At 37.1% G+C, this 24,666-nt stretch overlaps 1 protein-coding gene across 9 annotated transcripts in view; it reads right to left on the reverse strand.

The window, feature by feature from the left end:
- ZNF280D (zinc finger protein 280D) overlaps positions 1–24,666 on the reverse strand; it is a 120,322-nt gene that overhangs the window by 59,856 nt on the left and 35,800 nt on the right. For all 9 annotated transcript variants that reach the window (XR_009867320.1, XM_062205980.1, XM_062205978.1 and 6 more), the window contains 5 exons: positions 22,360–22,425; positions 22,121–22,260; positions 14,665–14,782; positions 10,993–11,163; positions 10,753–10,862 (listed from right to left, as the gene is read on the reverse strand). Coding sequence is in view for 8 of the 9 variants with exons in the window: in XM_062205980.1 (XP_062061964.1) it covers positions 10,753–10,862; positions 10,993–11,163; positions 14,665–14,782; positions 22,121–22,260; positions 22,360–22,425 (605 nt within the window). In the remaining variant the exon portion in view is untranslated. The remainder of the gene's footprint in view (positions 1–10,752; positions 10,863–10,992; positions 11,164–14,664; positions 14,783–22,120; positions 22,261–22,359; positions 22,426–24,666) is intronic.

Genomic DNA, 24,666 nt, shown 5'->3' on the forward strand with positions numbered 1-24,666 from the left:
AAATATTTTAATATAAAAGTAAACAAATAACAGGAGAACATAAAATTATCCTAACAAAAACCCCAGAAACATGTTGCCACAGAACAGATGCAGATTTGTAAAGAATGGCCCAAATTTTTGTCACAGATTTTAAAACATTAATGAAACCACCATCTCTATTTGAAAGGTTACAAAAACAAAAAGAGATGGCAAGACAATAAAAAAAAAAAGAGTGGCAAAATCAGGGGGAAGATAGAAGGAAAAAATAAAAGAGACAAAGATAAATTAGAGCAGGGTATAGTGGTGAATAGACACTGCAAAATATAATAAAGGACACAGAGGTTAATAATGAGAAAAGCAAATAAATGTTTTAAAGGATTAAAAAGAAAATAACAGATATACCAGCCAAAACATCAAACAAATTCATACTGGGGATGCAATTAACTAGCATAAATATTTTCAAATGCAATTCAAGAAAACAGTGCTCACAGAAAGACACAAATATATAAGTTGAAAGAACATGCTGTATGCCAAAGACAACTGATCCAAAATTCTCAATAGCAAGTTATGTCATTTTAAAGTTACTAGTCACCAAAAATAAAGAATCCTATGAAAAATCAGGCAAAAAGTTCAAATCACTTTACAAAAAGGGGCAAAATAACTCAGGCTTGTCCCAGATTCCTCAACAGCAACATTCAGTATTAAAAAATGGAAAAGATGGGGGAAGGAAGGGGCCAGTGCTGTGGCGCAGTAGGTAAAGCCTCTGCCTGCAACACCAGCATTCCACAAGGTTTATGTGCTGGCTGTTCCTCTTCCCATCCAGCTTTCTGCTTATGGCCTGTGAGAGCAGTGGAAGGTGGCCCAAGTGTTTGGGGGAGGGGGGAAGGGGGAGGGAGAAGGGGAATGGGGGAAGCGGAGTGTAGGAGAGGAGGGGACGGAGGGGTTCCTGCCAACTGTCCACGTGAGAGACCTGATTTGTGATCCAGCTCCTGGTTCAAGACTCAACCCAATCCTGGATGTTTTGGGAAATTGGTGAAACAGTCGATGGGATTCCTTACTCTCTCTGCCTCTCAATTAAATAAAAAGCAATTTTTTAAAAAAAAGTTGGATTCTTCTATATTGCAAAAAACAGCAATAACCTTAAAATGAAACTGCAATGTATCAAAGAAAAGTACTCAAAAATATGGGTTGAAATGTGTTGATTCTCAATCCAGGATAGATCAGGTAGACTAAACATAAGTGAAAGTAAAAAAATCTAAGTGTAATTAATAAGCTAAGCCTGGTTGATAAATACCAAATCTGGCCGGCGCCATGGCTCACTTAGCTAGTCCTCCGCTTGCAGCGCCAGCACCCCGGGTTCTAGTCCTGGTCAGGGCACCGGATTCTGTCTCGGTTGCTCCTCTTCCAGGCCAGTTCTCTGCTGTGGCCCAGGAAGGCAGTGGAGGATGGCCCAAGTCCTTGGGCCCTGTACCTGCATGGGAGACCAGGAGGAAGCACCTGGCTCCTGGTTTCAGATCGGCATAGCACGCAGGCCGTGGCAGCCACTTGAGGGGTGAACCAATGGAAAAGGAAGACCTTTCTCTCTCTCTCTCTCTCTCTAACTCTGCCTGTCACAAAAAAAAAAAAAAAAAAAAAAAAAAAAAAAAAACAACAACAACAAAAAAAAAAACCAAAAACCACACACCAAAAAAACACGCAAGTCCATATCTTAAAAGAGAAATAACATATCTACTTTCAAGTCTCCACATTTAAAAAAACTTTTTCTGGGCAGGTTTTGTGCTGTAGCAAGTTAAGCCTCCAACTGCAATGACAGCATCCCATATGGGCACCAGTTTGAATTCTGGCTGCTCCACTTCTGATCTAGCTCCCTACTAGTGTGTCTGGGAAAGCAGAGACAGAGGGTACAAGTGCTCGGGCCCCTACACCCAAGTGGGAGACGTGAAGGAAGCTCCTGGCTCCTGGCTTCAAATAGCAGTCTGAAGATCTCTCTCACTGCAGCCCCTCTCCCAACGTTTTCAAATAAAAAATATTTAAATTTTTTTTTTCCTATTTTATTTGAAAGGCAGAGAGACAGGAAAGGGAGGGGGGAATAGAGGGAGGAGAGAGTTGGGGGAAAGAGAGGGCGAAAAAAGAGACAGAAAGACAGACAGAGAAAGATCTTCCATCTACTGGTTCACTCCCAAATAACCACAAAAACTGAGGATGTGCTAGGCTGAAGCCAGGAGCCTGGAACTCAATCTGGTCTCCCACATGGACAGAGATATCACCTGCTGCCCTCCTGACTGCACATCAGCAGGAAGCTGGGACTGGAAGCAGAGCCGGGACTCAAATCCAGGCACTCTGATATGGGATGCAAGAGTACCAAGCAGCATCCTAACCACTGCACCAGGCACTCACCAAAGTTTCCACACAACATTATAATCTACACAATTTTTCCAAAAAGGAAAATGAAAGTATTTGTCAGAACTTAAACTTTACATGAAAGGGACTGATGTTTGAATGGCAGTTATGCCAATTAATTGGCTATACAACAATAAGGAAAATGTCTATCACAAAGAATTTTCTAAGGATTAAGTGAAATAATGTATATTTTTAAGAAAGATTTAACTTATCTGAAAGGCAGAGTGGCAGACAGAGAGGGAGAAACAGAGAGAAAGTGATCTTCCATCTACTGGTTCACTTTCAAATGGCCATGATGTTTGAGACTGGGCCAGGCTGAAGCCAGGAACCTGGAACTCCATTCTGGTCTCAGACAAGAGCATCAGGGGCCCAAGTACTTGGGCCACCTTCTGCTGCTTTCCCAGGCACATTAGAAGGGAGCTGAATCAGAAGCAGAGCAGCCAAGACTCAAACCAAAACTTTGATAAGGAATGCTGGCATCACAGGCAGTGGCTCAAAGTGCCATAACACTGGCTTATATTTTTTTTAATAATAAATTCAAAGTTTACTACTATGTCAAATACTTGTTATCAGATAAATTGTTCTAATCAAATAAATTGTTCTAATCACTGTAGAATATTAATATATTAAATATTTTCCATGGGAAAAATATTATTTCTGTGGTATAGTCAATTTCCATTTGAAAAAAATCATTCACAAATAAAAATCATATTTTTTCAAATAGGTAACTATTATAATATCAAAAACCTTATTGATAAATAAAAATGTATAAGCTAGAAAGTAAAAATTCCTGTTTTAAATTTTTCCTCCCTAGATTTGTTCACTATTCCTTCAGATTTCTTCATGAGGCAAACATATATTGTTCATATTATACTCATATTCAACTTAGTTCAATAGTATATCTTATAGAATTGTGGTATATATACACTGTGGAGTACTACTCAGCTATTTAAAAAAATGAAATCCTGTCTTTTGCAACAAAATGGATGCAACTGGAAACCATTATACTGAGTAAAATAAGCCAGTCCCAAAAAGACAGATACCATGGCCGGCGCCGCGGCTCACTTGGCTAATCCTCTGCCTACAGTGCCAGCACTCCGGGTTCTAGTCCCGGTTGGGGTGCCGGTTCTGTCCCAGTTGCTCCTCTTCCAGTCCAGCTCTCTGCTGTGGCCCGGGAAGACAGTGGAGGATGGCCCAAGTGCTTGGCCCCTGCACCCGAATGGGAGACCAGGAGGAGGCGCCTGGCACCTGGCTTCAGATCGGTGCAGCACGCTGGCCGTGGCAGCCATTTGGAGGGTGAACCAACGGAAGGAAGACCTTTCTCTCTGTCTCTCTCTCTAACTCTGCCTGTCAAAAACAAAAACAAAAACAAACAAACAAACAAAAAAAAAAACAGATACCATATATTTTCCCTAATCTGAAATATATCTGAATCTGGGACAAAAACCTAAAACCTAAATGTACCTAAAACGTAATGTATTGGAACGGAATGGATATTTTGAAATTTGATGATTACTTATGGCCCTCATCTCTTCTGTTGAGGAACAGTGTTTTTTTTCTTCACACTATTTTTTGAACTCTTTTACTTAGTGTAGGGTTAACCTTATGATCATTAAGTACATGAAAGTAGATTTTAGTAAAAATTAAGAGTGGGAGTGGGAAAGGATGGAGAAAGGGTTGGAACATGGGAAGGAGAAAGGTAGGATGTGTGAAATATCACTATGTTCTAAGTCTGTATATATGAAATACCTGAAACTTGCATAATTTAAAAAAAAATTTTAAAACTAAAAAAATTGTATGTTATTATGTTATAGATTGTTCCATACCAATATCTATCAGAGATAACTTCCCCCTTTTTTTAAAGATTTATTTATTTATTTGAAAGCCAGAACTATACAGAGAAAGAAGGAGAGGCAGAGAGAGAGAGAGGGAGAGAGGTCTTCCATCCACTGGTTCAGTCCCCAGATGGTCACAATGGCCAGAGCTGCGCCAATCCGAATCCAGGAGCCAGCAGTTTCTTCAGAGTCTCCCACATGAGTGCAGGGGCCCAAGGACTTGAGCCACCTTCCACTTTCCCAGGCAATAGCAGAGAGCTGGATAGGAAGAGGAGCAGCCAGGACTTGAACCGGTGCCCATATGAGACGCTAGCAAAGCAGGGGGCGGCTCTATCTGGTATGCCATAGCGCCAGCCCCAACTTTCTTTCTTAATATGATTTAGTGTTTTATTGTATGGTTATCGTATGATGTCTTGGTTGTTTCCAATATAAGTAAACACAAACAATGCAGTAACACCTAAATGCACATCTGGAAAATGGCTGCATATGCCTCCAGGTGCATAGTTATACACTGTATGTTACATTCTACACAGAAGTTAATTTTAAAAATATAATGATTCAGGGGCTAGCAATGTGGCACAATAAGTTAAGCTGCTGCTTGTGATGCTCCCAAGTTTTTCCACTTCCAGTCCATCTGCCTGCTAATGGGCCTAGAAAAGCAGCAGTGGATGGTCCAAGTGCAGGGGTCCCTGCCACCCAGATGAGAGACCAGGACGAAGCTCCAGACTCCTGGCTTCAACCTGGCCCAGCTCTGGCCATTAAAGCCATTTGAGGAGTAAACCAGAGGAAGGAAAATTTCTGTCTCTACCTCACTCTGTAACCCCACCTATCAAATAAATAAAAAGATCTTTTTAAAACAGTAATATTCCGGGGGAGCGACAAGATGGCGGAATAGGAAGGGAGCACACTGATAGTCCGGGAAGAGACAGTTTAATAAAAGTGGAGATACTGCAGGTTCAAGGAAGAGTAGAGGAAGAAACAGCAGAGGAAACTCTTCCGGAACTAGTGATTCACAGTGGACCTGCGTGGAGAGTGTGGGAGCCCAAGTTCGGGACACCAGCGGCAGACTCAACACACCAGCGCTGGAACGCGAGGTGAGCCGAACCTCAATAGCCCAAGACACCAGCAGGAAAGCGGAAAGAGGAGACTAGAGAGAACGAGGCTTGAAACCCTGTGGGGAAAAGTTCACCAGGCTAACTAGGAGAGAGAGAGAGAGAAAAAAAAAAAGTGACCAATATGGACACGAGTTTCTCTCTCTCCGCTCACCTCTCAAAGGCGAGCAAGACAAAGATCAGGCGCCATTCTGGACATACGTCATAAACAGGGCGACCTCAGGTCTACACCGGCCCTGAGCCTAGCAGAAAAACCTGACTCGGGGGGGGGGGGGGTGAAATAACAGGAGATTAGCATCTAACTTGGCAACACAGTGGGAGACTGCAGGGGAATTGGAGCCCACGCTGAGGGCACACAGATTCCCTGTGTGGTCCTTGGGAAAGAGCTTCTGATCTCTGGCTCCTGTGGGTATATCATTCGCCCGCTAACTACCTCCAATTCCATTCAGCTGTGCGGAATTACTTCCCTTGTGAATAAAAAAAAAAAGAAAAAGAAAAAGAAAGAAAGAAACAAAGAGAGATTTACCACACCTAACCTGGGAGTGTCATCTTTGGCACACCCTCAACCCTGAGGAACCAAACACGGCTCTCAGGCCACACCCATCACAAGCCTCTAAGGCTCCACCAAAAGCAGACAGTCCACTTAATATAGAGCCATAGTGTAACAAGAAAAAACACCACAGTGAAGAAACCAAATATCTCCAACATGCCAAACAACAAACGCAAAAACCAAGCTAACAAGAACAAGGAAGACACTATGACGCCCCCAAATGAAAAAGACACCCCAATTCAAGATTATGAAGATGATGAGATCGAAGAAATGCAAGAAGTGGATCTCAAAAAATTGATAAGAACATTAAGAAGTTCTCAAAAACAAATTCTTGAACTACAGAAATCCTGAATGGACAAGATAGAAAATCTCTCTCGTGAAAATGAAATATTAAGGAGGAATCAAAATGAAATGAAACAACAGTAGAACAAGAAACTGTGATAGTGACAAGAATCATAATGAAATGAAGAATTCAATAGATCAAATGACAAACACATTAGAGAGCCTTAAAAACAGAATGGATGAAGCAGAAGAGAGAATATCGGACTTAGAAGACAGAGCACAGGAAAGTATACAGTCAAAGCAAAGAAAAGAAGAGGAAATTAGAAATCTAAAAAATATGGTTGGGAATCTACAGGATACTATTAAAAAACCCAACATTCGAGTTCTAGGAGTTCCTGAAGGCATGGAGAGGGAGAAAGGATTAGAATGCCTTTTTAGAGAGATACTTACAGAGAACTTCCCGGGTCTGGAGAAAGACAGAGACATCCTAGTACAGGAAGCTCAGAGAACACTAGTAAACATGACCAAAAGAGATCCTCACCACGACATTTGTAATCAAACTCACCACAGTGAAACATAAAGAAAAGATTCTAAAATGTGCAAGAGAGAAACATCAGATTACTCTCAGAGGATCTCCAATTAGACTCACAGCAGACTTCTCATCAGAAACCCTACAGGCTAAGAGGGAATGGCAAGACATAGCCCAGGTACTAAGAGAGAAAAACTGCCAGCCCAGAATATTACATCCTGCAAAGTTCTCATTTGTGAATGAAGGTGAAATTAAGACTTTTCATAGCAAACAGAAATTGAAAGAATTTGTCACCACTCGTCCTGCCCTGCAAAAGATGCTTAAAGATGTGTTACACACAGAAACACAGAAACATGGTCATCAATATGAAAGAAGGTAAAGGAAGGAAACCTCACAGCAAAAGATCACAGGAAGCTCAATTTCTCTTTGACATAGAATTAAACTCTGATGCTCTGTTAAAGCAACGTGTTAAAGTAATCTATTATGTTCTCTTGATGTCTGTTAAATTCTAATTGTTCAAAAACAGCTGCATTTTTATTAAGAGCTATGGGTTATTTAAATATGTGCTTATTTTCAAAGATTTGAATAATTACCTTGTAACAATGATCAAATTTGGTCTATGTTATGTCATGATTTTAAGGAATCTTATTTCAACCAGGTATTTTGGATTTTGAGCCTTCTTTGGCATTCTTGACAGGTATTCAAAAAATCAAAGTTTCAAACAATCTGGACTCTAAAATTTCCAGTAAATCTTGGACTTTGGTTTTTCCAGTTTGGGCCCAACTGAAAAAATCGAAGGACCTATGTCTCTCATCTTATAGAGACACCAACTAATCAGGCTATTTGGATTATATTAGAAGTACTGTCAAGATGTGATGTGGTACCAAACTTTAAGTTTCTATAATGGAAAATGCTATTAATACAAATGTTTGAGAAATAAAAAGTCTAATGATCTTGCGTTACTAGACATGATAGTTATCTTAATGAGAAAGCCCCAGAGGCCTAAAGGGTTAAACACTTGTAAAATCCTACAGGTGCTTTCAAAAATACTGTGAAGTAAGCAAGTGCCTCTTGTTGGCTGATGAGTTTATAATTTTAAACATTGCAACTTAAAGTCTTTTGTCATCCACAGTTATATATGATTTGCTGCTCATAAAACTCAAGTGTTGTTGGTTCTGTGTTTAGCTGTCCTCCTATACATTCCTATGGACTTTTTCCAGCCACTTCTATTGTATTCAGTACTTTGGGATGGCTCTGTAAACAGATGAAGCCAATAATGTATTAACAGTACCAACTGAGAGAAAGCATGGTTAACTGGGGTTACTAAAAACAAAAAGCAATTCAAATCAATTGGCAATCTACAAAAAGAGTTAAAGATTTTAAAAGCTATTATTAAAATTGCTATATTGGTCTATTATGTTATGTTATATGTGTGTTCATATTGTATGTCCACATGGGAAAATTTTATTAAGAATTTTATTTTAATTGGCTTATAGCTAAGACTGTCCATAAATTTAAGCTGCTAAAATTAATCAAAGATACATTTTAATTCGTGTGACCTGAATCTGTGTATCATATGTTTTATACTTGTTGGTAGAAAGAAACTAAAAACATTTTAGATGGTTGTGCTTAAGTTTACTGGTTAAACAAACTACACCATGTTAGATATTTAAGAGGTGTTTTCAAATACATGATTCTAAAAATTTATAGAAAGCATTGGACATTCTGGTAAATGTTTTCTTAAGTTGTTATCTAATGGTTGAAACTGTTTGCTAAGTATTCATGTGATATTGCTATTGTCAGCAAGCGATCTAGGACTTGCTCCCTCATTTCTCTATTCTAAGCCCAAATCGTTCTTTCATTTCTCTATTCTCTTCAAGGTAGGAAACTAATTCTATTATGAAGGAATCTGTAGGATGCATAATTTAATCTTTACACCTTATAAAAGAGATGGCTAACATTTTTCTGTAATAGTATAGCCAAAATAAGAGCTTAAATTATAATCTCATAGCTAGATTTAATTCAACATCAGCGAAGTAAACAGTAAGTAGAAAAAACCTCCCTTTCAGACCAAAGGGAAAGAAAGTTTTAAAGTGAGAATATAATTTTCCTCATGGGCATTGTCTACCTTAGAAAAATTACTACAGAACATGCCTGTGACTATAGACTTGTAGTTCAGGCCACCAAAGATTAGAGATGGGACACGGGCACTCCCTTGACTTGCATCCTCTGGTCTGCTTTAACACAAACCAGGAGGAAAACTAGGCATCAGAAGCAATGGGTGGCAGGCCTATTAATGGCTGATCTGTACAGTGATCTGCCCTCAAGCAGACCCAACAGGCCAGTCCACTGCAGTGGCTTTCAATGTGGTAAGCCTGGGCTTCAGCAGAAGTCAGCTTGTGAAGAGCCCTGGCAGCTCTGCCAAGAGTTGGATCACTGGAAATGGACCTGCCCTGGAGTCAAAGGATGCCCAGGTCAGAGCCACAGATCTTATTGGCTCTAAGCTGAAAAGCCCTTCACCCAGCCCAACTTCCAAAGTGACCACTGCAGCTGAGGGGACGGCCAAGTAGGGTCAGCAACATTGCAGGCAGAACTGTAAATTTCTTGTTAGAGATGCCCCCTGCCTTTACCTGGCCAGCTCTCCTCCCAGGCCAGCCAAGTAATGAAAGTCAACAGAGTGCCTTCCCCTAGGAGGTTCACACCTCCCTTAGGATGTACCCCATGTGAAGAGATAGATAGGTCTGGGCCTCTTAACTCACAAGGTCTAAAGCCCAACAATTATCAAGCCCCTTCTGTCAGGTTCTATTTGCCTCTCAATCAGAAAACTTAATTGTAGCTTAGACAGCACCTTTCTTAGCTCCTCTAATAATGACTCTGTCCTTTGTTCTAGACCCTGTCTAGCGCACTTGGGCCTCATTCCTTTGTAATCATAACCTCTACTCTACCACCAATGGCTCTACCCCCAACCTGTGTGTACTGATGGTCCTCTTCCCCACTTAATTCTGTATAATTGTTCAGACCTGGTTAATGCCACCCTTAGGATCACTGGTTACTATCCTCACCCTGTCTTTTATGACCTTGTCTAAATATGATCAGAGTTGGCGAACTTGGAAGGCTTCCATAGCCTTGGCAACTCATGACAAGATCCTAGGGTAGTTACTGGCGCCATAAACTAGAGTGTCAATTTGTTGGGTCAACAACAGGAGTCACTGTGCACTTGCTCCTCATGTGAGATCTCTGTCCTTAATGTGCTGTTCATTGTGATTTAATGCTATAACTAGTACTCAAACAGTATGTTTCACTTTGTGTTTCTATGTGGGTGTAAACTGTTGAAATCTTTACTTAATATATACTAAATTGATCTTCTGTATATAAAGAGAATTGAAAATAAATCTTGATGTGAATGGAAGGGGAGAGGGCGCGGGAGAGGAGAGGGTTGCAGGTGGGAGGGAAGTAATGGGAGGGGGGAGCCATGGTAATCCATAAGCTGTACATTGGAAATTTATATTAAATAAAAGTTAAAAAAATAGTAATATTCAGAAGGAATTTTTTCTTTTTTTTTTTCTTTTTGACAGGCAGAGTGGATAGTGAGAGAGACAGAGAGAAAGGTCTTCCTTTTTGCCGTTGGTTCACCCTCCAATGGCCGCTGCGGCCGGCGCATTGCGCTGATCCAAAGCCAGGAGCCAGGTGCTTCTCCTGGTCTCCCATGTGGGTGCAGGGCCCAAGCACTTCGGCCATCCTCCACTGCCTTCCCGGGCCATAGCAGAGAGCTGGCCTGGAAGAGGGGCAACCAGGATAGAATCTGGCACCCCAACCGGGACTAGAACCCGGTGTGCTGGCGCCGTAAGGAGGAGGATTAGCCTGTTAAGCCACGGCGCCGGCCTTCAGAAGGAATTTTTAAATCTTACAAAGGTAACCATTATGAATGCAAATTTTTACCTTACATAGCAATATTAATATAAGATTTTTTAAAAATCTGAACAAATGACTATTTACTACAAATGAACACTAATATTGATAGGAATTTACAGACTTCTTATAAATTAAAGTGTAAAAGAGTTTTACCTTCATGTGATTTTTCAAAGGATCCAAAAGATTGAAATGAATATTGCACTTTGGACAAGCTTTTGGAAAAGGTGTTCCATTTTTAGATTGATTCGATGAGCCATTTGCACCTAAAATACATTCAGAACACTTCTGATTCAAATTCATAACTTCTTAATCTTAAATTACATTAGTAATAGTTTTAAATTTACAACAATTTCTAAAATAAATTTCTTCGCATAGGCTGTATTTTGTATTTACCTTTTGACGGCACAGCTTGGGGAGCTGTTACTGAAGGAGACTTAACTGAAGGGAATACAGCTGAGGAATCTGTTCCAGAAACACTTTCACTGGGCTTGGGCTTCTTGGGACTCACACTGTTTACTTCAGAAGCAGAAGGGCGTTTCGATAAAAATGAATTTTCATTCGCACCTTGAATGATTTAATAGTGAAAGAAAGTATTTTAAAACATTATAAAATTTGCGTACAGCAAGGTAAAAATAATTCACAGATAAATTAGTTAATTTAATTAACATACAAATGACAACAATGATAAAAACTGAGTGATCCAAACTCAGATGTATAAAGAAATAAAATAAACATTTTATTGTATTATTGAATACATGGATTTCATGTATTCAAATAATTTGTGAAATAATCTTTTTAGCAAGAAAACTCTAAATTTGGTTTTACATTAAAAAAAATCTATAGCTATTATAAAAGAAGCCAGACAAAATATCCAAAGCAAAAAGAAACAATGAAAGCTGAGAATACTCTGAATTAAGTTCCTATAAATTAGTTATTTTTAGATTTTAAAGTACATGCATTGCATGTATTAGTGTTGTCACCAATAACAATTTGTAGTTGTTAACAAAAATTTAGAGACCCTAAAGAGGCTTTTTTATTTACAATGTAGAATGTGAAATGGAAAGGTAGTTCTTTTCCCATCTGAGAAGTGGCTGATTCACGTTTTTAGGTAATGTTACCTATTATTTCTACTATAGAGTGGAAACAACTGTTCTTAAATGATAACATTTTATCATTCATTTGAGTGAGTGCATAATGGCAAAGAATTGGTACAATGATTTTCATACGAGGCACCCAAGTTCATTTCAGGGAATTATTGGTCATGTACAACAGAGAAATTCTACTTTCACATGAAATTTTGTTTGGATAGAAATTTCATTTCTATAAATACTTTTTCATTTGAAAATTATTACCCTGAATCTAAAGACAGTTAGCCTTATTTAGAGCATTAGCAAGAGAAATGAGGATATATGAGCTCTACCCAGGCCAAGTAAAATTCTTTTTGAAAATAACACACAACTATATTTTGTAAGAAGGATTCTAAAACTGCATATCACATAGTAAAGGCCCCCAACTGTACTCTAAAAGTACAGAGGTAAAATAAATACCGCAGAAATATTTCAGGTTTTTAAGTCAGAAAGATAAAGTCAAATCCAAACTCTATTCTCTCTTGCTATGTATTCTCAGCTTTTTTCATTTCTCTGAGCCTCACTCTTGTCTTTTGTAAAATAAGTTATACCTTATTTTATAAAGATATTTTAAGAAAAATTATAAAAATAATGTAAAGTACTCAACAAAATACATGGTACACTCTACAATAAATGACAACTATTATTATTACTAATGAAACATTTAATTAACTTATTTAACTTACTTTAAAAAAGAAGAAAAACTATTCACTTTCAGCTTTTCAGTAAGGACAAACATGCCAGGAAAATAAGAGTATTATTCTAGTTGGTGTCTCTGCTTCTACCTTTAGGTAACATAAAAATGTTTCTCCTCATCATTACAGTACTTGATTGCTGACAGATACACAGAAGCTACGTGGGAAAGATTCTTTGTAATCAAACTAGCATTATTGTGAGATCATTAGGTTCCCCAAAAAACTAACGGGCACTGTTATTTTGAATTAAGCAACTAATCATATAACACACTGGATGGTAAAAATAGACTTTTAATATGAGAAATATTTTAACATAAGAAATCTCAAGGTTAAATAAAATCACTCTGCATTTGTTTTTAATTCTGACCCTTATTCTTACTGATCTCTGTTCTCAATGACTTGTGCTTCTCCCTACTTTCAAAAGCTCTACCTCTGCCAATAAAACACCTTTCCTCATTCATTATCAAGCTCAAACTCAGTCTTCTCAAAATCTCCTTAATCTCCCTAGACAGGGTCTGTTAATAATGCTACTGTACATTATCATAACTGTTTATTGTCAAGTCCTTTAAATCTTGTAATGCACTTTCATATTTCACTTATCTTATTTTGGGATCAAAATAGCCTTGTGTAAAACACAGTGAGAAATTCATGAGAGTGCTTCAAAAATTCATGGAAAAAGGAATTAAAAGATGCATTTACTTTAATGCAAAAAAAATTTTTTAAAAACAGATACTTTTTTCTCCAAATGGTTGATCCCAGGTATAGGAAATAAATACATTATTCAAGAAAAATGAAAATTTCTAATCTTAACAATTAGAGAAAACTGAAGTATAAACAGGTCAGGTAATTTGATAATTATAAAAATCTCAACATAGAGGTCCAAATCTACATCTTCCAAATATCCTACTTACTGCCAAGGCTAACATCCCACTCTCTGTGGTTTAAAAAAAAAAAAAAAAAAACTTAAGAGTCATTGTTTTTACTTATTCCTAAGATCCAAAGAATTTGGACTTTTTCTAAAAGCTCACATGCTTTATAAAATGAGACTGAAGACAACACTTTTTCTCTCTGTTTCTTTTGGTTCTTTCCTTTCTTGCTAACTGTATTTGTAAAGCATGCAACAACACCCAGAAAACCCCTCTATTTCTAGTAAAAAAATTTGGTGGAGGGTTTGATAAAATCTCTGCACTGATTTGATAAAAAACAATCTAAAAGTTAACAAAAAAAATCATCTATTATCTCCATTTAGTCAAATACTTGAAATATATATAAAATGCTAATGCACAATCATTTTAATTAGAGAATTTTCAACTAGATAAAATTCTTTCATAGCGCACTAGTATATTTTAAATTAATGAAGAACTCCATTATGTAATATCCTCAAAGAACTTCAAAGAACATCTTCAATAGGGAAATTGCATTACTCCATCAATGGGCTTTTACTGAGTGCTTACCATGTACAAATAACTATTTCTCTTCCATGGTTATTTTATAATCATATTTTTCACATGGAAATAACTTATCAGGACAGAAAAATATTTACCCAATTACAAAATCAACTACAATCACACATCTTTGTACATTAGTAATTATAGAAAATAATTAAAATTTTCTAAACAGTATTTAGAGTATTTAAACCCCTCTAGTTCATAAAAATTATTTCAAGATTTTTCAGGGCAAGGTTGGCTTCAAGTAAGAATGAGCTCCTTTGCTATGACCTGGGAAAGCACTGGAAGATGGCTCAAGTCCTTGAGCCCCTGCACCCACATGGGAGACCCAGAGGAAGCTCCTGGTTCCTGGCTTCAGATCAGCACAACTCCGGCTGTTGCGGCCAGCTGGGGAGTGAACCAGCAGATGGAAGACCTTTCTCTCCCTCTCCTTCTCTCTGCCTCTCCTTCTCTCTATGTGTAACTCTGAATTTCAAATAAATAAATCTTTAAAAAAAAAAAGAGTGAGCTCAAAGCTTTTGGCCTATTTTAGAAAGAGAAGTAAAAATATTATTAAGATATATAATATTGAGTATAATAATAATTAAGTATAAAATATTATATAATAATCTAAACTATTAAGTAACATATATACATATATAAAATCACCCAAGAAAGGCATTGAAGAACTAGTGCCATCCCAACTTCAGAAATATGAAACACATCCTTCAAGGATACAAGCTTCAAAGACAATTCCAAATGCATATTCATCAAGCTTCTTTTCTTTAGTCTTTATGAAAAAGTACTAAAACCAACCTGCTACAGAAAGTGTTGGTCCACCTTGAAAATGTGATAATCCTGCATCCTGGGTCAAATCAAACAGTAACTCTGGAGCGTTATTCGACACAACTCGCAAAGAGTTTGTTACAGAACCCTGCCAAAATATTTTAGAGGAAGAATATTATATATATTCAACAAACTTATTTTGTTTCATAAATGTTTAAATCTGCCAATATCTCAAAGATAACTTCAGATGACCTAATTATTAATAAGTTAAAAAACACAAAGGTAATACTATTTTGCCAAAATTTTCTACTAAAAGTCAAAGCAAACTATTATTTACATCTAGTTAATTACTAATTAGACAACTAAAATAGAAGGCAAACTTTAGTACAACTTTTAAGAAACACAAAGCCACTTTATATTAACAATTTTGCTAAAATTTAGAGGGATTCTACAAATATGTAATCCCACTTAAGAGAAAGTAATAGAATTCAACAAACTCTTCAGGCGTAAGTGAAGAGAAAAATAAAAAGCATATTGGTTGGATTGAAAAATTAAAGTTTCTGGGGGCCGGCGCCGTGGCTCACTTGGTTAATTCTCCGCCTGCGGCACCGGCATCCCATATGGGCACTGGGTTCTAGTCCTGGTTGCTCCTCTTCAGTCCAGCTCTCTGCTGTGGCCTAGGAGGGCAGTGGAGGATGGCCCAAGTGCTTGGGCCCCTGCAGCCGCGTGGAAGACCAGGAGGAAGCACCTGGCTCCTGGTTTCAGATCGGTGTAGCACCAGATGTGGCAGCCATTTGAGGAGTGAACCAATGGAAGGAAGATCTTTCTCTCTCTCTATCTATAACTCTACCTGTCAAATAAAAAAAAAAAATTACAGTTTCTATACTTCAAAGAACTCCACATCCAAAATATCAGAACTGGGAAACAATCTGTGGTACTGTTCATCAGCTTAACGATGACTATATCATATGATGTAAATTTTATAGTCATCTTTACTGAAGAAGTTTATGAACTAAAGAACATAAAGATGAAGAGTGTGCCCCTCACTCTTCCCATCATGTCACAAAAAGCTGTGCTGTGTAAGGCAATCTCCTGTCTCATAAAGCAAATATGGTTAAGCCTCTGCCTGCAGCACCAGCATCCCAGTCCTGGCTGCTCCACCTGTAATAAAGCTCCCTGCTAATGGCATGGGAAAGCAATGGATGATAGCTCAAGTGCACCCACATGTTTGATCTGGAAGAAGCTGCATAATTCAGCCCAGCTCCAGCTGTTGCAGCCATTTGGGGAGTCAATCAGCAGATGGAAGACCTCTCCCTCTCTCTGTAACTCTGCCTCTCAAATAAATCTTAAAAAAAAAAAAAAAAAGAAAAAGAAAAAGTGGAAAAATTCTAATAAAGTCTGCAATTTAGTTATTTTTAATTGCCTGATTGTAATTTTCATATGAAGGGAATCTGGGTATAGTGTATATAAGAACTCTCTGCACTATTTTGTATGTTTAATACCAGTTTGAATAAAAAATTAAAAAGTAATGATAACATTCACTATTGGCAAGTAGAGTTTATATTCTGGTATAATTTTTCTGCACAAAAATTTTGGCAGGAGTTAGCAAAGGCTATTTTTTGATGCAATTATTCCATTTTCAAGAATTTATGAAGAAATGAAAATGTTAATGGAGAATTACTTGTTTGATCTTCAGTATATGAAGGTAATTGAAAATGAAACTCGATAAAGGGTGGGATGGGAGAGGGAGAGGGGAGGGCCACAGGAGGGAGGGAGGTTGGGGGGGGAAGCCACAACAATACAAAAGTTGCACTTTGTAAATTCACATTTATGAAATAAAAAATTTTTTAAAAATGGAGAATTACTTGTAACAGAAAAAAAAATCATAACCCATGCATCTAATAATTAAATAAATGGATAGACTATCATGCAACCATTAGCATCAAGTTTTTGAGAAACATCCAATGACATGCTTGAAGCACAATGTTCTATGAAAAAAGAGAAATACATGAATATATGATAACATACTAAGCAATATACCTTTCTAAATTTTCTCCTCAAAATGCCTATTATCCTATAACATAAACCTAAGAATTTTGACCTGTGCTAATAAATTGAGAGAAAATTGGGCTTTATGAATTTGGCTTTGTTACTAACTTTTCTATTGAGATGGGTTTGTTAAAAAGTTATGGAAATAAAGCTATTGAAGTAACCCAAATCACTCCTAGAATTTGAGTCCTAACAGGCAGATACAGGCATTTGAACCTTACCATACAACATTTTTTAAAATGTCAAATGATTAACTATAAACAAATATCATATTCTCTCCAAATATTTACACCTTTAAAAATGGAAAATCTTCACTTGCATCTTCCAAAATGGTTCTCTAGCCAAAATATAATAAAGTTAATATTGTTAAAGTATTTAATTAAATAGCACAATTTCAGAAAGTAGGCAGCACATTATTCAACAACAAACTAGTTAAAATAATCCTCCAGTAAAGGATTCTTAGTGTATTATAAAACAATTCAGAACAATAAGTAAGAAAGAATAGGCACTAGATGGGGGTTTGGAAGATCGAAACATTCATTTAATTATGTAAGCTTGGGCAAGTCACGTCTAAGCTTCAAGTTATGCACCTTTCAAACTGAAATAATGGCCATACAATTTTACATTTTAAATGCACTTGCTCTTCATAGTACATGTATTATATCAAGTAGTTACAACAAAGTACTTATAAACACCTAATATTCTCTCTCATTTCATAAACAGATAAACCTGGGCTGGCACTGTGGCATAGCAGGTAAAGCCACCGCCTGCAGTGCTGGCATCCCATATGAGTGCCAGTTCAAGTCCCAGCTACTCCACTTCCGAATCAGCTCTCTGCTATGGCCTGGGAAAGCAGTAGATGATGGCCCAAGTCCTTGGGCCCCTGTACCGATGTGGGAAACCCAGAAGAAGCTCCTGGCTTCTGAAGGCCTCTCTCTCTCTCTCTCTCTGCCTTTCTGTAACTCTGCTTAAAAAAATAAAAATAAACAGGTAAACTAAGATTCAGTAGGGTTCAGTAAGGCTCCCACGACATCTCTGCTTGCTACTGAGGTGGTGGGAATTAGAACTAGGTCTGATTACAAAGACAGTGCCCTTTAACACACTGACTGTAAGTGACAATAATATATCCCATCACTGTCTACCTGAAAAAGACGTTGAAATACAAAGATATTTCATGAAAAAGTAAAAACACACTTCACAAAACATGACATAAAATTAAAAACTATTAATTATAATTAACCAGTGTCTTCTAAAATTCAGAGAAAAAGTCCCTTAAATAGATTTATCATTTATCATTTCGGAATATACCTATCATTCTGTGCACATAGAGTCACTGAGTTTTTGAATTATATTATGGTTTGTAGGGCTCTTCCAGACCAATTGGCAAAATCTCACTTTTTAAAATAAACCCTTTTTAAGCACTGTGGCATCCCAGAGGTTGACAGTTGGGGTCCCGGATGCTCTACTTTCAATCCATGCACTGGGAAAGCAGTGGAGGATGGCCCAAGCACTTGCGCCCCTGCCCCAATGTGGCAGACAATCTAAATGAAGCTTCTGGCTCCTAACTTTGACCTGTCCTAGCTCTGGTCACTGCAGCTCTTTGAGGAGAGAACTAGCGGATGGAAGATTCTCCCTCTCTCTTGCTCTCTGTTTCTGTCTTTCTGTAACTCTTTCAAATAAAAAAATAAATCTTTAAAAATTAAAAATAAAAGAATCTCAAGATTGGGAACCACCAAATAGAAGTGTTTTAATTTCAAAACTATATATACAGAAACAAAAAACATTCCAAGGAAAATTTCAAGTTTCTAACTTTTATAAAAACAAAAATCTACCTGTTGCTTTTTTTTCTCCCCCAGATCTAATATTAGAAAAACTTTATCCACCAAATTGCATTAAATAATCAAGTTTTCCTAGTTACTTTCCCCAAAAAATACCAAACAATTTACATTAAACAAGAGAAAATCAGTGAGTTAATGTGATCCCACCTAACAGCAAGCAATTTTTACATCCTGGGCAGCTTTCTACCTGACTTTAACAACAGCTACTGCAATTTCTTTAAGCATTAATAATAACCTATGTACCTCAGAGTTTCAAAGAGAGAGACTCAGTGGTCTCCCATATTGATCCTATTATCTAAAGACCAAACATTTTAAGAAAAAATTATCACCATTTCTCTAAGGCAGTGGTACCCTAACTCTTGGCTTTAAGTACTCTTTATACATTTAAAAATTACTGAAATCAAAAGAAGTTTTGTTCATATTAGCTACCTATCAATACAGAGCATACTAGAAATTAAAACAGAGAAAACTAAGGCTGGCATAGCGGGTTAAAGCCCTGGTCTGCAGTGCTGGTATCACATATGGGTACTGGTTCGATTCCTGGCTGCTCCACTTTCAATATAGCTCCCTGCTAATATACTTGGGGAAGTAGTGGAGGATAGCCCAAGTCCTTGGGCCCCTGTACCCATGTGGGAGCCCTGGAGGAAGCTCCTGGCTCGTGGCTTTGGATCAGCTCAGCTCTGGTCATTGTGGCCATTTGGGGAGTGAACTAGCAGATGGAAGAACTCTCTCTGTGGCTCTTTCAAATAAACAAAATAAATCTTTAAGAAAAAAAGAAAACTTTAAATACTTATTAATCAATTTTAAAATAACAAACATAAACCCATTACAGATTAGCATAAATAACATTTTTATGAAAAATGACTTGCAAACAAAAAAAATTAGTAAATGAAGAGTGGCACTGTTATGCATTTTTGCATTTCTCTGGAATGTCTAGCTTAATCAAAAAGTGCTATAGTGGGGCTGGTGCCATGGCACACTAGGTTAATCCTCCACCTGCAGTGCTGGCATCCCATATGGGTGCCGGTTCTACTCCCGGTTGCTCCTCTTCCAGTCCAGCTCTCTGCTGTGGCCGGGAAAGCAGTGGAAGATAGCCCAAGTGCTTGGGCCCCTGCACCCACATGGGAGACCAAGAGGAAGCACCTAGCTCCTGGTTTCGGATTGGCGCAGCTCCAGCCATTGTGGCCACTTGGGAAGTGAACCAACGGAAGGAAGACCTTTCTCTCTGTCTCTCTCACACTGACTATAACTCTGCCTGTCAAATAAATAAATAAAATCCGTTTAAAAAAAAGTGCTATAGTGTCTTATCTGTTTCTGATATCAAAGTTTAGGTTGAAGAACACAAAGAAAATTTGGCTTCACTGAAGCAATATATCATTGAAAATGGCAGTGTTCTAATAGCATTTTAAGATAAACATAGAGGTGCTGGCGCTGTGGCACAGCAGGTGAAAGCCCCAGTCTGCAGTGCCAGCATCTCATGTGGCTGCCGGTTCGAGTCCCAGCTGCTCCATTTCTAATCCATCTCTCTGCTATGGCCTAGGGAAGCAGTGGAAGATAACCCAAGTCCTTGGTCCCCTGTTCCCACACGGCAGACTTAGAGGAATCTCCTGGCTCCTGGCTTTAGATTGGCACAGATCCAACCATTGCAGCCATCTGGGGAGTGAACCAGTGGATGGAAGACCTTTCTCTCTCTCTCTCTCTGCCTCCCTCTGTAACTCTGCCTTTCAAATAAATAAATCAATCTTTTAAAAAAAAGATAAACACAGAAATATAACTTTAAATACATATCAAAATAACATTTGGTACTTTCTTGAATGTCTGCTGTAACGTAAAATCTGAAACCATATCCCTGAATTTTTGTACTGTTCCACTGAAATCACTGGTTCATCTTACACTCTGAATAGTACTTTACCCAACAAAATCTTATATACATTGGTCATTTGGAAAATACTTATTTCAATGAATTATGCTATCTTTTAAATGTTGACATAGTTCATTATATAATATCAATCATATTTTTAATATGATCACTTATCTGAAAAGTCTTGAAATATGAGAAAGGTGTTAAAATCTCAGTAGCAGATAAGTCATCCAAAAGTCTAATTTTTGATTAAAATTTTTAATTTTATAATTAGCAAGAAATACTATTATCTGTTTTCCTTGAAGTAACAGGTGCAATTTTTAATTGTATTTAACTTTGAGGAAATTTTTGCCACACACTCAAGATTCAGTAATTGTGTGTGTAGCAGACATACTCTAATATGGCCTCCATGATCTCCATTTCCTGGTATTTATGTCCTGTGTGATTCCCTCCTTTTGACTGCAGTCAGGACATGGGACATGATTCTAAAACCAACAGCAAAGGTGATGGGCCATACAAGATTATGTAACCTAGGAATGTAATACCTCATTAAGGACTCTCTCCTCATTTAAGGAAGTAAGGAGCCACATTGGGAAGACCTACCTGGCAAAGAGTGAGACAAAAGCCAGTAAGATACTGAGACTGAATTTTCAGTCTGATTACCCTTAAAGAACAGAACGCTGTCAACAATCATGTGAACTTGGAAGCAGATACTTCCCCAATAGAGCTTGTGATAAGACAACTTCAGAGACCAGATCCTGAATGCAGTCTTGCGAGATCCTAGAGGTTCCAGCTAAACCATGACCTAATCCTGACCCACAAAACTGTGAGACTGTGAGATAAGTGCGTGATGTTTTAAGCCACCTAAATCTGTAGTAATACTGATACACAGAAATAAATAACACACCATGATCTGTCATTCATTCTTTCAAGTACAAATAACATTGTATTTTTACAGATAGTTTAGGTCACAATTCAGTCACACAGCTAGTTTAGGTCACAGTTCAGTCACACAGCTGCTTTTCTTCAAAACAAGCATGATACTTCAGATACTTCATCACATAGACCATTACAGAAGACACATATTCAAGGGGCAGAGAGTTAACAAAATTAATAAATTTTAATGCTTCATTAGGAAATTAAGTATAATTGGAATATCTTTTAGTATGAATATATGGCAGGTGACTAATATGAAAACTATAGTACACTTTGGTGCCTCTGCACACTAAAGCACAAGAGTTAACCCACCACTGTGTTGGCATCATCAGCACAAATATTAATACATGGGAAAAAGCAAATTGTCTGTCTGATTATGGTGACAACTGTTGACTCCTAAACCACTGAAAAGAATCTTGGGGAACTCCTAGGAGCTGCACTGCCTCTCAAAAATTTTCCCAATAACACCTAGCTCAGTTTGCAATCTTAAATACTTTGCCATTTTACAATGTTCATGACAGACTACACTTCTATTTATGTTTTTGATAATATAGGCCCCAGTATTGTACCTATTTAATTTAAGCAAATTACTTGATTTATTAATAGGTGGGTTAGTTAATTCCTGCAGTTATTACTTTGGGTACTAGTTGAGCTATCATTAACACGGTAACATTTTCAGATGCTGATTAGTTTTCTACTGAATAATTACCTATTACCGTGCAGATTTTTAAATGAGTATTGTTGATACTGATAAATAATATCCAATATCTTGAGCTGAATGTGTAGTTTCAGACACACTTACAGATTTAGTAAAAGGTTGAACAATAACAGAACTATTTGAAGATCTAGATTCAGGATGAAAACTTGCTGGTGAGGGAGCCACTGGATTTGATGTTGGATTCGTATAGTGTTGAGTTGTAGGCTTGAATGCAGCAGAAATACCTGTATATTAAAATTAAACAATATTTTGAATATATTTTTATATAATCAATTGTATCAAAAAATTCTCTTTAAAATTAAAATAGCATAATAATACTGTACCTCGATTGAGTGCACCATTCTTTACTCCTCTTGCATATGAGCTGGGGTTCACTCTGTTCAAAATATCTATAAAAAATTTATTTATATTAATTTTTCAAAGGAAATAGATACATAACAGAAATCATGTACTGAAAACATACAGGTTTCTGCAAGGAATATAAGTTATTAATGATGTAATTTTAGACACACACATCTTTTTGTATTAAAGAAACAAAGAACATATCAGTAGTAATTTTTACGGAATAAGAACACCTTTCTTATTGTAACTCAAAATACAAAAAAGTAAAATAATAATAAATATAACTACGTAAAATTCCAAATACTCTGCATGACAAAGAAATAATTCAGAGTAAAATTTTTCCAAAAATATATTTCTATTCAATATGTAATTGAAATATTAACTTTCCTTGAATGAGATAAAGTTATACACACTCTCAGGTTCCTGTGACTCCTTATCCAACCTCCATAGTCCATTTACAACTTCTAAAAGCCATAAAGTTTCATTACGGCAGAATCTCACTGGGAAAGGGAAGCTATCAGAGAATGTAGACTGAACAACTTCAAATTTACTTGAGTAACTTGTAAGCCAAGGGGTTTCAAACTTACCACTGTACCACAAGTCTGAGTTTGATATGCATTTGAGGGTCAGATTAAAGTTCCTAACTCTTGTGAACTCAATGACCAAACTAAAATTTGAAAGCCTAAACATGCTGGGAAAAGGCAAAACACACCTTGAAAATCTGCCAAGTCTCATAAAAATGTCCTCCTTTTTCTCCATAGTAGAAAAGAACCATATTTCATTATTCTATAAAGTTCACATGAAGGTACAGTGGTTTTCTGAAAATGGCAATGTAGTGTTCTATAATTAAGCACTACAGTAGTGTTACTGGAGAAAAAATTGCTCAATCTGACACTATTTTTACTAAGAAATTCAAGATTAAACACTAAAAATATCAAAAAAAATACTGGTTTAGCACTTTTTAGAGGTTGTAATCTATAAAATACAAGATTTTATCTTCCTGTATGACAGTTTTATATAAGTATTCAACTCTTATCCCACATGGTAAAATATTTTATGGCTTACACAAAAAACCATAAAATCACTTAAGTTTTTGGTATTAGTTCAAAAAATGAATTTTACTGGGGTTAATCCCCTTCTTGATAGAATTACTTTAAAACTAACATACAGGGGCTGGTGCTGTGGCATAGTTGGCTAAGCCTCTGCCTGCAGTGCCAGCATCCCATATGAGCACTGGTTCGTGTCCCAGCTGCTCCTCTTATGATCCAGCTCTCTGGGAAGGCAGCAGAAGATGGCCCAAGCGCTTGGGTCCTTGAACCCGTGAGGGAGACCCAGGGGAAGCTCCTGGTTCCTGGCTTCAGATTGGCTCAGCTCCAGCCACTGCAGCCATTTGGAGTGAACCAATGGTTAGAAGACCTTTCTGTCTCTCCCTCTCTGTCTGTAACTGTACCTTTCAAATAAATAAATAAAATAAAACTAACAGTGTTCTAGTTGAATACCATTAATACTCACAATCAGTATAAATTCAATTTGAGATTCTGAATAACAATCAGTAATTAGGAAATAGTAATTAAGAGAATATATTATGTCCCACTATCAACAGAAAGCATGACATTATGCCTAATTAATTTTATAATACAAGTGGTATTCCACTTAGCACATCATAAGAGATTACCAATCTGTCATAAGGAAACAGTATTGAAAATTCAATGGATTAAATAACTTTCCCTCTGATAAAACTGAATAAAAGCACCACTCAAGTCTACAGACAACAGAAGCAAGACCAGTCTCCCGGAAAATTTTAAAGTAGTCTCTTAATCACATTTGAAAGCATTATATTGCCATGTTAACTAAGAAAACACAAAGACTGTTGCTTAGATTACATTCTTTGGTAAATTCTCCTGGCTTAAAACAAATATACAAATATGAAAATAACAAGGAAAGAATAAATATTTTCCCTTTCTCTGAAATTTGTATATTATTTCTCTGCATTTTATTATATGCTTTTTGGACAGTGTTTTGCTTTGACATGATAAAAATGTTAAGTGCAATTACTCTAAGTTAAAGCTAATAATCCATAAAGATTCTGTATAGGCAGGAGACTGTGCAATCATTCATAGCCTATTCATTTTTTAGCCATGTATAAAAGGAAATGTGATGAAGTCTAGATGTGAGAATTCACATCTGAAACTTACACAAACTCATTTAGTATATTTGAAATTTTAAGCAAAGCACTTCAAATTTTTCTTTTTCTCTACTTCTGGGTTTAAATGAATAAAAAGGGAAAA

Source organism: Lepus europaeus, chromosome 11, assembly GCF_033115175.1.
Source record: "Lepus europaeus isolate LE1 chromosome 11, mLepTim1.pri, whole genome shotgun sequence".
Classification (NCBI taxonomy): domain Eukaryota; kingdom Metazoa; phylum Chordata; class Mammalia; order Lagomorpha; family Leporidae; genus Lepus; species Lepus europaeus.